The sequence below is a fragment of the Ustilaginoidea virens genome, chromosome 4 (genome assembly GCF_000687475.1).
Source record: "Ustilaginoidea virens chromosome 4, complete sequence".
In the NCBI taxonomy this organism is placed as follows: domain Eukaryota; kingdom Fungi; phylum Ascomycota; class Sordariomycetes; order Hypocreales; family Clavicipitaceae; genus Ustilaginoidea; species Ustilaginoidea virens.
The window spans coordinates 3,279,253-3,295,116 of NC_057319.1; the positions used below are offsets into that span (position 1 = coordinate 3,279,253).

Consider the following 15,864-nt stretch of genomic DNA (forward strand, 5'->3'; position numbering starts at 1 on the left):
GAAGTCGAACCGAAATGATGGGAAGCGGAGACGACGAAGTCGAACCGAAATGATGGACAACGGAGACGGAGATGTGGAGAGAGTTTGCAGGAAGCAAGGAGCAAGGCCCAGGAGGACGTGCTGGAAGTTGAGTTGACATTGTGAGCACTGGCAAGCGTCAATCTGGTCAATCAATCAATCAATCAATCAATCAATCAGTCAATCAGTCGATCAATCGATAGCGCTCCCAGTGCTCCAGTGCTCCAGGGCTCAGTGCCTCAGTGCTGGCTGCTGGCTGCTCGTGCACTGTCTTGGCAGCCGTGCCGCTGGTGCTGTTCGCTCGACGACCGAGGGCCCTGTGACTTTAAAATTTGGTCTGACCAGGCGGCCAAAAGTCTTGACCCCGCCAGCCAGCCAGCCGTCGTCCTCGGGTCTTCTGGCGCTACTTGAAAAGAGCGCTGGGTTGAAGAGTGCTGCTGATTGCAACCAACCAAGAGCAGCAGAGCAGAGCAAAGCAAAGATATGTCATGTTGCCTCTTAAATAACATGAAGGGTTCCTCGTCGCCAAGTCCTGCCGTTACGGGGCAGCCATCGAGTCGAGCTCATCCATCTGGCTTTGTCGAGGCGCCGTCTTCGTCACAAGCAATTGAAGCTTCCCAGCCTCTTCCCCGGCCGCCCAATCTTTCCACCAATGTGGCGGCCCCATTATTCAGCAGCCCGGTGATTTGCCACGGGCCGCGGGGGCCACACGCGCCATGCAATCTCAGTCTGCATGAAGAAAATCACCACCAAGTCGAAACAACCCTGACTTGGCCCGTGTCTTTTTTTTTTTTTTTTTTTTTTTTTCTTTCTTTCTTTTTTCTGTGTCGCAGCCCACGACGCCTAGCAACAGCAACACGGAACTGCATGGCTCGCTTGCAGACCAGAGTGACCGACTGACTACTCCGTACGGAGTACGGACGTACAGTACTCGATTCCAACGCCGACACAACCCCAACATGCCCGGCTTCCTGTAATCCTCCCCCTAACCCCCCAAACCTGGCCCAATCGATCGACCGACCGACCCTGGTTTCAATCTTCTCCTTCAACTCGTTGCTTCTCCTGCTCTTCCTTTTGCGCTGCTTGCATGGTTCCGGCCCACCCAACGGCAACGAGTCAGTTTTTTGTCCATCCGACGTTGCTGCTTCGCCGCGTCTGTCTGGATACATGGGCCGAAATAGGCACTCTGGTCTCTGCAAGTCGTGGCCACTTGGAGGTTTTTTTTTTTTTTTTTTTTTTTTTTTCACTTGACGACGACAAGTCAATTTCCCATCGGCCCTTGCTCCTCCAGCTCGGCGGCCTTGGCCTTGTTTGTCTACGTCAGGCCACAGGAAATGTCCAAGACACGAACCGCCATTTGCAGTCATCTTTTGCAACTTTGCGACCATTAAACTACCTAGCCACTCCGTACTTGCAGACATGTAATCCTTGCACCGTCGTCGACTCAAAGGGGATAGAGCCGTGCTTTCTTTCTTCAGACCAACAACGAACCGATCTAGCGTTGCTCGCGTCTGGCCATGGCCATGGCCATGGCAATGGCAATGGCAATGGCGATGCCTTGTAGGGGATTCTCGTCCGACCCAAACCTCTCTGACGCATCGGCTCTGCCTATCGCTTGGAACCGCCTCCGCCAATGTCTTGTCCCAGTCTATAGCTCATCACCTTGTCCCACTCGATTTTTTGCCTCGTCACGGGCAGCTGTCTTCGCAATCCCTTGAATAAGCCCTCGCTCAAGCTGACAAAGCTCTTGTTCAGTTCCTCTTGGTACTTCTTCTCTGCTGCTGAAATCTCTCGAGCCACCGCTGCGCCTGTTCCAGGCGAGATGGAAGCCGTGACAGGCTTGTTCGTAAGCAGACGGACATTGCCGTCTTCGTAGTAGTGCACATCGACCTTGATGGATCCCTCCATGCTTCCAGATGCTGCGTCGAAAATATAAAGCGACCGCCATTTTCCGTTCCTGTTGTCCCACAGCGTCAGCATTGCTCCATCGCTACCCATTCCAGAGCGCCGATCGAGCTGTACCAAAAGTTGTGGGGACTGTATTTGTTCGCCACAATGGCGATGGCTACTTTCGAGTCGGACTCGATAGGGTATGCGCCAAAGGACGCGTTTGAAAAGTGTTCCTTGACGTAAGCTCCGGTGCTTTTCAGGATGGATTTGCTGCGGCTCAACTGTCAGACCGACCTGCTGGCCCATCGAATACCGTTTCCGGCAGAACCGGCAAAAAAAAAAAGAAAATAATAATGATGAAAAACCAGGGAACGATAATGAGAAAAATCAAGTTTCTCACACTAGATCAGCTAGAGCACCTTCCAGCACATGGCTTTGCACAGCGCTGGCTTTCTGTAATCATGATTAGAGGCAAGTCGGTCGGTCCCAGAAGCTCGCTCGAGGCCAACATGCCTGTCTGGTGTGATCAAAGGCGAAGCTCGATGAGCTCTCTACATCGTAATACCGTCCGTCACCAAGGGAGTTGTGCTCGGTAACCAGAACCTGGTGAATTCGACGCGATTAGAGGTTGCCCTGGCCAAGCAGGAGTTTCGCACTTTGTCTTCTCACTGGCTGGCTGCTCCCAGGAAGCGTCACCGTCGTCAATTGCTCCTCATTGTATCGTTGGAATGCAGACGAGAGCTCAGAAATGATGTTTGGCGAGGATGCAGTCAATGATTTGATATCTGCACGGATACGGGTAAGTAAAATAAAATTGTGCGGCCCGTCCAGCGGCGAGCGAATCGTACCAGCGATGACATCTGCGAGCTGCGTCTTCCTCATTAGCAAACCGACTTTGCTACGCTCGGTGCATACCACAGGCAAGGCCAGCGGAGCCGTGGCGGCCTCACCTCTCCCGGAGGAGCTGCCTCCACGAAGCTGGAGACAATCTCAATGTGCGACATTACTGGGCTGGGACCGTGCAGCAAATCCTTCCGGGGACGAGCAGAGGCGAAATGCTGGGCCGGGTTGAAGGAGAGCGTCAAGTCAAGGCTGCAGCAGGATGTTTTGGATATGCAATATGCGGTCAGGCTGGCTGGCTACAGATGAAGGCGGCGGGACTCGGAGGCGGGGCATACTGTACCTAACATACAGTGTAGTACACAGTGCATTACGCAGTACAAACTGCAGAGTACATGGGCACGAAGTACGGAGTACGGAGTACATGGCAGCTTAGGCGGACATACGTACTCCACAGTACGTGCCGCGTCCTGCGTACCTCTCCAGCTCAACAGAGGCACTGGGTTTTTCATCAACCTGGAACAAGGAAATGGCGGACAAGGACTGCTCCCCGACATCATCTCAAAGAGGTATATACTGGGTGCGTACGGACTTTGATGCTCATTGAGCACTGCAAGGCATCTGACTTTTGATATTTTTTTTTTTTATTTCAACTTCTGCCCCTAGCTCAATGAAAACCAGACAGAGTGTTGCCTACTGAAACGCCGGGACGGCTATGCGCTATATACAGTGGTCGTCTTTCATCTTCCTCTTGCTTTCCTTCTTCAATAGTTTAGCTTTCTTCTGATATGTTCGTAAATGCCTGTATATTGGTAAGTTTTGGTTTCATCAAGGCATTTTCGGAAGGCACAACAGGACAAGTTTGAAAGCCGAACAAAAGACGACAAACTGGACTTACGTGCAACATCTGGAACGTTGAACTTCTCAAACATCAATGCGCTGTGGATGCTCCAACCTGCAACTCGTCCCACGGGAGCCTCCAGCCGAAGAAACGTCTCCGGATCCTCTTGTATGGCGGCGGCCACCTCTGCGCCAACACCAGCGTTGACCATGGCTTCATGAACGATGATGGCCCGGCCCGTCTTTCTGACACTGGCAAAGACCGTCTCCTTGTCCCAGGGATACACTGTCCTCAGGTCGATCAGCTCGCAAGAAACTCCCAGGTCCTCTTCGGCGCGTTGAATGGCAGATAGGCAGGTGTACACGGGCTGGCCGTAGGAGATTACGGTGACGTCCTTGCCCTCCTTGACGACTTCGGCCTTTGATAGGGGCAGCTCATAAGCGGCCTCGGGCACCTGTTCCACGGCGGCACGATACAAGATCTTGGGCTCCATGAAGATGCAAGGATCGTTGCTTCTAATGGCTGCCAGCAAGAGACCCTTGGCCTGGATAGGAGACCTCGGCATTATGACGCGGAAGCCTGGGACGTGGGTAAACAGGCTCTCGGGGGACTGGGAGTGGTACAATCCTCCGTGACCAACACCACCGCATGGCATGCGTACAGTCAAGGAACCGGCATGAACACCAGTGGCCCCTTCACGGTATCGTAGCTTGGCTCCCTCGTTGACGATTTGGTCAAAGGCCGGGAAAACATAATCGGCAAACTGAATCTCGGCAACTGGACGCATCCCTTGGGCGGCCAACCCGATGCCAAAGCCCATGATGCCTTGTTCGGTCAACGGCGTGTTGAACACTCTGTCGCTCCCATACGTCTCGGCCAGTTTCATCGTGCAGCGGAATACGCCACCAAAAGCGACGTCCTCGCCAAAGATCAGCACCGAGTCGTCTTGGGCGAGAGCGATCCCCAGGGCATCGTTGATGGCTTGAAAGAGGTTCATTTTCCTGGTTGCGCCGTTCCGCACCTCGACGGGAATCTCTGCGTAATTGCCCAGCGCCGGGCCTTTGCTGCCGTGAGCCAGCAGGTACGTTGTTCCGTAATCTATAGGCTTGTTCAGTTTGGCGTTGGGCAGGTGTTGAGAATAGCGCCGCCGGATGATCTGGAAGGGCGGCTGTTGGCATGGCGTTGCTGCCCTTCGAAGTTGACGAACAGCGTGGTGCCTCATGATACTCGACGCCAGCGTTCCTATCGCGCCACAACAGAAGATTTTTTCGAAGCAGTTCCCTTCAGGAAGAGGAACACCAAGGCCAGCGAGGTAAAGGAAGAAATGTGGTCGTCTCAGACTTCTGGAAGTTCCGGCCAAGGAAGGTGATGATGCTAGGACGTGAGCTCGGTTTGTCGCGGCCTTCCGAGGACCCACTTTTGCAGGTTCAAGCTAGTTCGTCACAAAGCCGATGGTAGAAGGAACGAACCAGTGACTGCTGCCAAACTAAGCCGGCTGGGTGAGCTGAGCTACTGCTGTTGCTGTACAATAGAGGGAAGTGGAAGAGCTGGGCGGAAATCCATGGCTCGTTCAACAACCCTGGGAAACCACCCGACGATTGTAATTCATGGCTTCATGTTGCCACATGCTGCAAATTTCTTTCCCGTCTTGACATGTCGGATCGTCCCCGGTCTTTGTTGTTTTCTTTTCCTCCCACAAGGCATACACATGGATGGTTCACGAATCTCTCGATTCTCTCGGTACTTCCCAAGTCATTTCAGCACCCCACCAAGGGTTGGTTGCCCAGCCAACACCGAGCCGCCAGGGGTTACATACCTCCCAAGGTACGTTGAATTGATTGCCAACGGGGCTGTACTCTTGTAACTGCGGCACTTTTTCAATGACGTGTTCGTAAAAACTGGGGTCTGGACTCGGCAACATGCTAAACGTAAATGTCGCCTGCATGCGTGCTTGAATGTCGCCGCATTCCAGCGACAAGGGCGAGGAACACATGGCATCACAATGGCGCCTAGAGAATCGACTCGGCCCGGCAGGCACCATCGATCCCGACATGGACAGACGGACGAAGAGCCGAGGACAAGCCAGCCGCGTAGAAAACGACCGAATCAGACAAGACCCGGCGCCGCACCGAACCCCGAGGAGAACCGACAACAGAGGAGATCGAGACGCTCGTCTCAGACGCTTTCCTCCGATGCCTTGGCCCAGCTGGATAGAGAAAATGAGCGGCGGAAGCGCAACGCCGACAAGGAGCGTCGGAGACGTCGGAGGGGAGATTACCAGCAGGTAGACGTCACACCGCAACCAACACCCCGAAAGCAGACGAGGCAGCCCGAGCGAAAGAAGAGACGGGTAGTCAGTGGCGCAGTCATGGAAGAAGGAAGAGCAGGACAATCAGGCTTGCGAGGAGGTGGCAGCTGGGGCGATGGTGACTTTGAGAAAGAAAAGCACTACCGCCACCGGGATAAAAAGCGGGCCATACCAGAGGAGGAGGAAAAGAAGAAGAAGAAGCTTTGTAGGTGTAATCTGCTGTGTCTTATTCGTCTTGTATTGCTCTGACGCTTTAATCTCCAGGGTGGCTTCTCGGCGGTCTTGGGGCGGTAATCCTCATCATCATCATCATTGCTGCGGCCGTCGTGGTGAGCAAGAAAAACTCAGGCCGAGGCTTGTCCGATTCGTCTTCGCTGAACGGCAAAGACCCGAGTAGCGTCCCGAGCAAATGGAAGAATACCTATCTCGACCCGTGGACCTGGAAATCCACGGCGGGTTTCAACACCACCTTTACCGATCAAATGGTGGGTGGATTACCCGTGATGGGGCTCTACACCGACTGGGACGATTCTACCAGAGCAAACGACAAAGTGCCGGCGCTGAACGAGGCTTGGGGCTCTTATGGGAGTCGTCCGGCTCGAGGGGTCAATCTTGGAGGCTGGCTCTCCTTGGAGCCCTTTATTACACCGTCTCTGTTCAACTACAACTTGGGACTGGGCATCGTGGACGAGTATACCCTCTGCAAGAATCTCGGGGGTTCCACGGCAGCCACGCTAGAGAGCCATTACGCATCCTTCGTCACGGAAGATACCTTTAAAGCCATCGCAGCGGCCGGCTTGGATCATGTCAGAATACCCTTTTCGTACTGGGCAGTCGAGGTGTACGATGGGGATCCTTACCTCTTCAGAACGTCGTGGAGGTATCTGCTGCGAGCGATTGAGTGGGCGCGAAAGTACGGTCTCCGGGTCAATCTCGATCTCCACGGCCTCCCCGGCAGCCAAAACGGTTGGAACCACAGCGGGCGTCAGGGCCTCATAGGGTGGCTCAACGGCACCGACGGCCAACTCAACGCCAAGAGGTCGCTCGATATCCACGACCGGCTAAGCCGGTTTTTCGCCCAAGACCGGTATCAGAACGTCATCAGCCACTACGGTCTGGCCAACGAGCCGCGGATGACATTTCTCAACGTGCCCGACGTCATCCAGTGGACGGAACAAGCGTACACGACGGTGCGCAAGAACGGGGTGAAGGCGCTGGTGGTATTCGGCGACGGCTTCATGGGCCTGGACAAGTGGCAGGGCCTGATGAGCGGCTACGACGACATGGTGCTCGACGTGCACCAGTATGTCATCTTCAACCAGAACCAAATCAACTTTTCGCACCAAAAGAAGGTCGAGTACGCGTGCGCAGGCTGGGCGCAGCAGGCCCTGCAGAGCATGGACCGCAAGACGGGCTACGGACCGACGCAGTTTGCTGAGTGGTCGCAGGCCGACACGGACTGCGCGCAGTACCTGACGAATGTCGGCTGGGGCAACCGCTGGGAGGGCACGTACAACACGGGCGACAAGGACACCTCGGTGCTTACTCCTCGATGCCCGACCCTGAACAGCTCATGCTCGTGTTCCAAGGCCAACGCGGACCCGAGCCAGTACAGCGACGCGTACAAGAAGTTCCTCCAGATGTTCGCCGAGGCCCAGATGCACAGCTTCGAGAAGGGCTGGGGCTGGTGGTACTGGACGTGGAAGACGGAGAGCGCGGCGCTGTGGAGCTACGAGGCCGCCTTGACCGCTGGCATCATGCCAGCCAAGGCATACAGTCGAAGCTTTAACTGCGACGCGGACATTCCCGACTTTTCGGCAAGCGGACTGGCAGAGGTGTACTAAAAGCCCAGACGGGAAGACGCTGCCGCGCCACGTCGTTCCCGGGATGAGGTCGCGGCGGGAGAAGGGGGGGAGGGGGGGGGGGTGTTATGGAATGTGACGTGGGTATATAATCCCCTTGGCAGGAGAACCCGAGGGCAAGTACATATGGGGGGTGGGATACATGTTCTGGCATAAGCGTTTGTTGAGTGATTTTGCAAAATTGTTCCTCGCATTGGGTGGGAGGTGTCGCGACTATCACGCGCAGTCGACTGGGCGTTGTTCTACTCTCGGCATGAGCTGCGTTGAAAGCCATGTTTCTGGCAATTAGAAGAAGGCCCTGGGAGCCGTTTGGGAAACGGCTTTGCACAATAGTTGAAAGTTGCCCTGCATGGTTCGAGAATTCTGCTATAGTAAATACACCTTTGGTAGATAGACACAAGTGTCGGCCTTGAAAATCCAACCCAACCCGGTCAAGATGGGCCCGGGCGTTGTCGAGCAATTTCCTCACCGTTATTGTCTCCCACTTCTTTGCTGGCGTTTCAGGGTGGGACGGGTCGGTGAGCCTCCAAACTCCCGAGGCTTTGGTTCTCCATCTGCCGTTTCTTGCGGCCGAGCAAGGGTCTTTCTCGGGGGCATTCAGCAACCGTCACGGAGACTGGCGATGGATGGTCTTGCCATGTCTTGCTGGGTTGGTCAGGTGTTGTATGGCTAGCTGTGGTCTGTGGTGCTCCTTGTGCCGGAGACAAAGCGCAAGCCACCATCTCGCCATACTTGAGATGGACTAGTAGAGGTGTATACGGGTGTTTTCACAGACTCCAAGGCGGAGAACGGCTGTCCAGTCGTCGCACCTAAATCTCATCTTTCGCGGGTCATTCCTGGGATTCAGTCCTGTTAGCAGCCGACATGCTCATGCTTGCATGGGTCGACGTTGGCCTCGGGTATACTGAAAGACTGCCCCATCCATCATTGGATCGCGTCGGTATGCATGCCGGGCATGTCTTGGCTTTCTATTCAAAGCCACTCTGTCACACAGCACGAGACACGCCGCTCCCAACTCCTGGCGGTGAGAGATTATGACCAGGAAACAAACAAGGTCCAACTGGTTTTGCAGTTTGTCGGCTTTTCGTTTCGTTTCGATTCGTTTCGTTTCGTCTTCTTTCCTCTATTTGGCTTTTCTCTTTCACGCGATCGGCACATTGGCAGCGTCCACCCACCGCAACACCTTTGCTCCGTCCATCGGGTATGATGAGAATCAGCCCAGGGCAATCTGTCGTGGCCACGTTTTTTGGACGACACACTTCCGCAAGCCGCGTGGGCTGCATGGACCATAGATGGGCCATGGCACCAGTCCGGGGTGACGTTAGTCACGTCTTTGTCAGGTTCCAGAAGAACCAATGGCCAGTTGTTTTGCCGCCTTTGATTCGGTACCAAGTTGCCTGACCTGCTGCGTAATTGTCTAGAAACATTTTGCCTGGGTGCATCCGCAGGGTCGACTGTCGTCATCCAAGAAACATGCCCCTTTAGCGGACCACGAGTCCTGGTTGCTGTTCAACAGGTCGACGCATACTTGTGTATTCCTTGTACGCTGCGAGGGCGCTTGCTGCCAATGCCCCTGTGCGATGCTTCTATGTTGGTTCGTTGGACAAGTTACGACGTTTTCTGCTATTCGATTCAAGCGCGTCTGCATGCCGAGTCTTCTTTTCCTCCTTTTCTCCCCCCCTCCCCCCTCGAATCCCTTGCCGTGTGGTACGGATGCGAAATGCCAGCGATGGAACGTCCTTTCCCATGATTCAGAGTTCAAGTCTAAAACTCGGGCTGCCAATGGAAATCTCCATTACTCGTCATATCTTGTGGCTATGCTACCCTTTGTGTCCATAACTTTCCCGGAAGAGTGGGAATAGTAGGAGGACGCCGAATGGAGCCAGCATTCCAAGACATTTTTCTTTCTCGCCTTCTCTCTCTCTCTCTCTCTCTCTCTTTTATTTTTAATTTTTATTTTCTTTTTGTTGAAAGCATGCGTGGCGGCTCCTATCAGTAAAGTGCCGGATGACTTGACGGATAGGATCATACACGCCGGATCGGCGTCAACTTCAAATCTGATTCTGGCAACCCGAAAAGGCCAGTCGCCAAACTCGACAGCTTGTTGATCTGAATGGCGCATTGTCGCTGGAAGATGACCTTCACAAATTGAAAAGCCGCGCGATGGAACCAAAGGAACATTTTGTCCCAAGCTTTTGCGCACTTCGTACGCCATTGCTGCTAATCGACGCGGAAAATCGTAGAGGCGGCCGTCAAGCTGGGGCTGCAGGATGCTGCAACACATGCCTCGGCCCTCTCGGCTGTCCCCAGATTTGCGTTCGCCTGAGGAACGGTGTGGGCGAAATGTTGCAGGGCTACGTAGGATGAAGGCAGGCCACGGCGCTGAACTGGGTCATCTGCTCATGGCCAGCTGTGTGTCCCATGGTTCCGTCTCCCCCCCCCGTGCTCCGTGCTCCGTGCACCATGCTCCAATGCTCCATGCTCCATGCTCCTGCCGCGTGCTGGGTGATGCCTGGTGGGTGTGCGAGCAAGCGGAAATCCAGAAATACCAGGCCCCGGTGCGCAGAGCTTCCTGAGCCGAGTAGTTTTCTGGGAAATCCGTCGCGGGCGCGCGCTTGGAGCACGACAAACGGCCGCTGTCGAGTGGACAGTTTAGATGGCGTGGAGACCGGTCAGCGGTCAGTCATCAGCTAACCATGGACTAGTTTGGATTCAATCGGTTAGTTGTAATCACCACACCAACCTTTGCGCGGGCAACCAGGGCCTTTTTTGCTGCGATGGTTTGTGGAACAAGTCGTGACTCGTGAGTAAGACGGCGAGGCACATTTCCTGAGTAGAGAGACATGAGAGAAGACGCACTCTGAAATCGTCAAGGTTGGGCTGCACATGAGTAAGAAGGAAGGGAGGAAAAGAGAGACAAGACACCCAAAGTCCCAAGGTCCCAAGGTCCCAAGGCCCCAAGCTCGACAATCGCGGTCGTACAGAGGAGGGCACGGGGGGATGGATGGATGGATGGATGGATGGATGGATGCTTGGGTGCTTGACGGCTGAGAGTTGGCTGAGAGTTTCAATGTTCCTTGTTCCTTTGTGCCCGCCGCGCTGCCGCCTTCCTCCGCGCAAGAGACCGCTCACTCACTGGTGGGTGCTCCAGGGAATCCAAGGAAGGCGCCGAGGTGAAGAATTCCACGGCTCTTGCCTTGTCGACGCCTGGAAGGCTGGAAGTTGGAACCTTGCCTAACCCTACCTGAAGCCCTCCCTGGAGACTGAACCAGACTGTTGCGCGGGGGGGAGCGAACTGTCCTGACTAGGTACCTATGTACAGCTGTAGCTCTTCCGGTTCCCCTGCAGCGAACGGTTTGGCGACGATTTGGCGACGGCTCTGGGCTTTTGCGACAGGCTGCAGCTCAGTAAGTCAGGTCAGTCACGCTGCAGATTCAGAGATACAGGCTGGATGGATGGGGACAAGGGCGTTGCATCTGAAACAGCCTCGGGCCCGTCAACATGGTCAACGGCGAACGCTTGATGGAAGCTGGTGGTACGGAGTACGTACATTGGCGGAACCTTGGATACCCCGCCGCTGAGATTGGGCCGTCCCCACCCCACCAGAACAAGGGCCTGAAGATGGGAAGAGTACATGTACCTGGCAAGTACCTCTGCTGCAACCCCCCACCTTCCCTGGGCCTGCGCCGGAACCGGGCAGGCACTTGCGCCCCTCAAGCAATCGCCACCAGGATCAAGTTCCTCCTAGGTAGCTGCGGTCCTGCGGCGCCTGCCCGCCATGCCAATCCGCATGTGCGTCCTCAGCCGAGACCTCGACCAGTTTGCCTTAGTCAACGATCAGCCTCCACCCCTCCACCCCTCCCCCCCCCCCCCCCCGTCCCCTTCCCAGCAGGAAAATCTTGGGATTCTGCAGGACAAATGCTCTGTTGCGAGCTGATGGATGCTGGTCGCAACCCCCCATCGTCAACTCACCAGCCTACCTGGCGCTGCATAGGTTGTCGCCCATCTCGCCTTTCTCTTGAGACCGATAGGCCAGACCCAAAGAGCGGCCGTCTTTCATTGACGGCTGTTGGGGCTGTTTTGGCCCGCTTCTGCCTGCCAGGCGTCCGTCCATCTACACTTCCCCCAAGCGACGAGTCCGTCGACGTCGTTACCTTGCCCTTGGAATAACCTCGCATGCGTCCTCCCTCGACTACGCGCAATAGCCGACTGTTCCGCTCTACCAACGCCGCAGCTGTCGCCCAACCCGGATACACCGTCTCGTGCGCCAACTGTCATTTTACCACTACGCAGATAGGCCGCCATTCTGTCCAAACGCTCATCGAAACACCAATGCCTCGCAGTTGACCTCTTCGCAGATACCGCCAGGTGTTTTTCCAGACGGGTAGCTGCCGCATATGTTTGTACTAGCCAGCCACTCTGGCTTCAGCACAACGGCGACTTGACACGGCTGCCCCCAATCCCCAATCGCAGAATCACTCTTCAAAAATATCATCTCCACTCCGTTTTGTCGAACTTGAGATTGTGGTGACGCTCTGGCGCTCCTTCCATCAACTAACGCAACCAATATATCGGCCCTCCAGGCTTACTTTATGCACTTCTGGAGGCCCAATAACATCATTCTAGCCTTCCTGGCCACCGTCCTGTCGCACACACAAACGCCTCGTTTTCCTTGGCCGTCCACTTCATTGGGCCTCATTGCTTCAGCGTCCGCGGGGGAGAATACGAGCTCCCCCAATATTCAATACCAACACCTCTTTTTTTTTTTTTTTTTTTTTTTTTTTTCTTTCCCCTCTTTTGGTGCTATTGCACCTGACTATCTCTCGTAAAGCTGCAGTGATCATCTGCCTTGGCACCCCTCCGCTGTCAACCACCATCCATCCCATGCGCTTCGAACCACCCCGCTGAAATAAACTTGAGACGGGGTTTTGTCATTTTGCCTGTCTTAGCCTGTGTGCTGCTGGTCCCACGAACAGCAAGGCTTTGTTTCCTTGACCGGTAAGCACGACCCCCCCCCCCCCCCCCTCCCCCCCGTCGTCGCAGGTTCCATTCGGGACGCACCACCGACCAAGGCCAGAACATATTACACCAAACCATACCTCTGGCATCAGCCGTCCAACCCTCGGCCAAGCCGTGTAACGGGGGGTAAGGGGGGTGTGTGTTGCGGCGTGGTCCTCCCTGTGCAAGGGCTTGGGTAGATTGTAACAGTCGAGCTGGTGCAGTTGGAGACCTACGAATCACGGTCCTGTTCGTGGGAGCGAGACTTGCTGATTATTACAGAAACTTGCAGGGGGTTTGGAATCGAGCTCATCTTGATAGACAACCATCGGCATCTTTTCATGTCACGGGCTATAAGAACCCTGCTAAAATGCCCGCTCCCAAAGCAGAAGACCATGAGGCCGACTTGCCAGGCCACATGTCTGATATTGAGGACGATAACGAGCCTTCAATTCAGGACGACGACAACATGGCTGATTTTAAGAAAAGATATGACCCAAAGGACCCTCAAAGACCTAGGAGAAAGAAGGCGCGAAGAGCTTGCTTTGCCTGCCAAAGGGCTCATCTTACCTGCGGTAAGGGCATGTCGCTTTCAAGCCCGTTGGAGTGATAGATACTCGAGATCAAACTTCAGTCCTGGCCATTCTTCTCGGAATTGCGCGGCCCCCAGGCGCATGCTTTGAATATCTGACATGGGACGGTGCTGATTTTGGCCTCTCAACAGGTGATGAGCGGCCTTGCAAGCGCTGTATCAAGCGCGGCCTAGCAGACGCCTGCCAAGACGGCGTGCGAAAGAAAGCAAAGTATCTTCACGACGCGCCGCCTGAAGCTCTTCGACCCGTGCTCGGACCCAACTACAACCCCAAGTCTGAACACACTCGTGCCAACGGTCAACGGCAAACCCCCAGTCATTCGGATACAGTCTCGACTGCCACGGGAAGTAACGGCGGCGGCGGCAGCTTCCTGCCTCAGAACACCGGGACTCCATTTGTGTTTGGCACCTCGAACCAGACCCAAGTTGGCTTATCAGATACCCTGCCGTTCAACCCGCAAGCAACGGCAACTGTCCAAAGTAATGCTGCTACCGCCGCATCCCAGATGGACAACATGATTCAAGGCAACCACACCATGGATTTCAACACACTGTTTGACCATAGCAACCCCGCCCTGTACAATTTTGACTTGGAGGGCCTCAACTTCGGCAGCCAGTATGCTGGCTGGGAATTCGGAATTTTGAACAAGATGGGATTGGCGGCAGAAACGCCCTCGCGAGACAACAACTCCATCTCAGCTACCCCAACCACGGAGGCTACCTATGCATCTCTCTTTGGCAACGGCCCGAATCAACCGTTCGATGCAATGATGGCGGGCAGCGACTACTCGGGGGTCGACTCAAACAGCAATATATACTCCCAAGACAATCTGCAGCATGGCCTACCCCATGCATACGCCATTCCGGCTGGGCCCAACAGCCTTGCCAGTCCCAGCACGGATGCGACGGCGAGTCCGCAGGCAAACGTCGACGCATCTCCGCACATAGCCTTGAACAACCTGCCAGGGATAGGCGGAGCAGCAAGGATGAAACCAAAGCAGGACAAGATTTCTCAAATACTCATGGGCAAAAGACATCGAGATTCGGCCTCGGTGTACGCCAACGTCAAGGAGCCGTACCCGTACACGGCCGGTTTCCACAACATGATCTCGGTGATTAAGCACCGGCTACCCCTGAACAAACTCATCACCATCGCAAGAGCCCTTGGCGAGATCCGCCCGTCCTTTATTGCCTGCACCAAGGATCTGACTCGCGAAGATTTGCTGTTCATGGAGAAGTGCTTCCAACGTACTCTGTTCGAGTTTGACGATTTTCTCCAACACTCGTGTGCTCCAACGGTTGTGTGTCGTCGTTCTGGCGAAGTCGCCGCCGTGAACAAGGAGTTTACAGCTTTGACGGGCTGGACGAAGAACGTCTTGCTGGGCAAGGAACCCAACCGAAACGTTTCTGTCGGGCCGACACCGCAAGGCTCCGACGACGGCGACGACGGCAGCACGCGTACTGCTGCTGCCCCGACGCCGCGCCTAAAGCCCGTCACGCTTGACCTGGATGGCGGGCGGCCACAGCCAGTATTTCTGGCCGAGCTTCTGGACGACGACAGCGTCGTGCAATTCTACCAGGACTTTGCCCAGCTCGCATTCGAAGACAGCCGCGGCAAGGTGCAAAGGAGTTGCAGCCTGATGAAGTACCGAACGCAAGACATGCTGGATGGGAAAGACGCACCGTCTCAGCGGGACAGAAACGGTATCCTGAGCAGTCGCGTTACCAAGATTGACAGCGAGCAGGGGATATCACGAATCGAAAAGGATGGCAGGGTGAACTGCACGTATTGCTGGACAATCAAGCGGGACGTATTCGATATCCCCATGATGATTATTATGAATGTACGTCTGCCCGTCCTCGGGGGCCGCCGAGCCGAGCCGAGCCGAGCCGAGCCGAGCCGAGCCAAGCCAAGCCATGCCATGTCCCGGCGCTCTTGGCTCTCGGAAGAAAACCTGGGTGAAAAGCTAACGAGAAAATTCTGCTAGTTCTTGCCACGATATTACCCAAACCAGGAACCTCACCAGCTTGCTGTTTAAGTCGGTTTTTGCGCTTGGCTTCACATACTACATATTGCTCGTGCATATACGTTTATTTGGGCATGGCTCGGGCGTCTTATTTCTTTGATTGGGTTAGTCGGCAGTCCTCCTTGATGCCTGCTAGGGCATGCGGCTTGAGGTGGAACTTGGCGAAGGCTCGAGTTGGCGTGAAATTGCCACTATACATGCCTTTCTTTACACGCCTCTACGTACCCGCGGGGGGGGGGGAGACATTGTCCATGGAACAGTCTGGTATAGCAGAGCCTCGTGCTGAGCAAGAGGAGGCGCATGTGTTGACAGGATTTCTTATGTCTGGGGATGACAAACAGTCCCTTTGCTTCTTCCTTTTTTCTTTTTTTTCCTCCTTTTCTTTTTCTCTGATACCCGCGACACAGGTTACCATTTCGTACAATGCTCATCAGGACAAGCACCGACTTGTTTCGATTCACACTACGCATCGTGACTTGCTCGAACCT

The 15,864-nt window shown here is 54.9% G+C and overlaps 5 protein-coding genes across 5 annotated transcripts; 3 read left to right on the top strand and 2 right to left on the bottom strand.

The window, feature by feature from the left end:
* Nucleotides 1-1,626: 1,626 nt before the first annotated feature.
* Nucleotides 1,627-2,912, bottom strand: UV8b_05359 (uncharacterized protein; the record flags this gene model as incomplete). Its single annotated transcript, XM_043142856.1, has 7 exons — nt 1,627-1,975; nt 2,041-2,178; nt 2,309-2,361; nt 2,422-2,511; nt 2,578-2,693; nt 2,757-2,775; nt 2,859-2,912. The coding sequence occupies 7 exons, from the start codon at nt 2,910-2,912 to the stop codon at nt 1,627-1,629; spliced, it is 819 nt and encodes a 272-aa protein (XP_042998789.1).
* Nucleotides 2,913-3,512: 600 nt separating this feature from the next.
* On the bottom strand, nt 3,513-4,811 carry UV8b_05360 (uncharacterized protein; the record flags this gene model as incomplete). Its single annotated transcript, XM_043142857.1, has 2 exons — nt 3,513-3,550; nt 3,647-4,811. 2 exons carry the CDS (start codon nt 4,809-4,811, stop codon nt 3,513-3,515), a joined length of 1,203 nt encoding a protein of 400 aa, XP_042998790.1.
* Nucleotides 4,812-5,591: 780 nt separating this feature from the next.
* UV8b_05361 (uncharacterized protein) lies at nt 5,592-7,741 on the top strand (the record flags this gene model as incomplete). The annotated part of the gene is made up of 2 exons (XM_043142858.1): nt 5,592-6,102; nt 6,162-7,741. 2 exons carry the CDS (start codon nt 5,592-5,594, stop codon nt 7,739-7,741), a joined length of 2,091 nt encoding a protein of 696 aa, XP_042998791.1.
* Nucleotides 7,742-11,677: 3,936 nt separating this feature from the next.
* UV8b_05362 (uncharacterized protein) lies at nt 11,678-11,929 on the top strand (the record flags this gene model as incomplete). Its single annotated transcript, XM_043142859.1, has 1 exon — nt 11,678-11,929. The coding sequence occupies one exon, from the start codon at nt 11,678-11,680 to the stop codon at nt 11,927-11,929; it is 252 nt and encodes an 83-aa protein (XP_042998792.1).
* Nucleotides 11,930-13,127: 1,198 nt separating this feature from the next.
* UV8b_05363 (uncharacterized protein) lies at nt 13,128-15,388 on the top strand (the record flags this gene model as incomplete). Its single annotated transcript, XM_043142860.1, has 3 exons — nt 13,128-13,332; nt 13,482-15,193; nt 15,338-15,388. The coding sequence occupies 3 exons, from the start codon at nt 13,128-13,130 to the stop codon at nt 15,386-15,388; spliced, it is 1,968 nt and encodes a 655-aa protein (XP_042998793.1).
* Nucleotides 15,389-15,864: the final 476 nt, after the last annotated feature.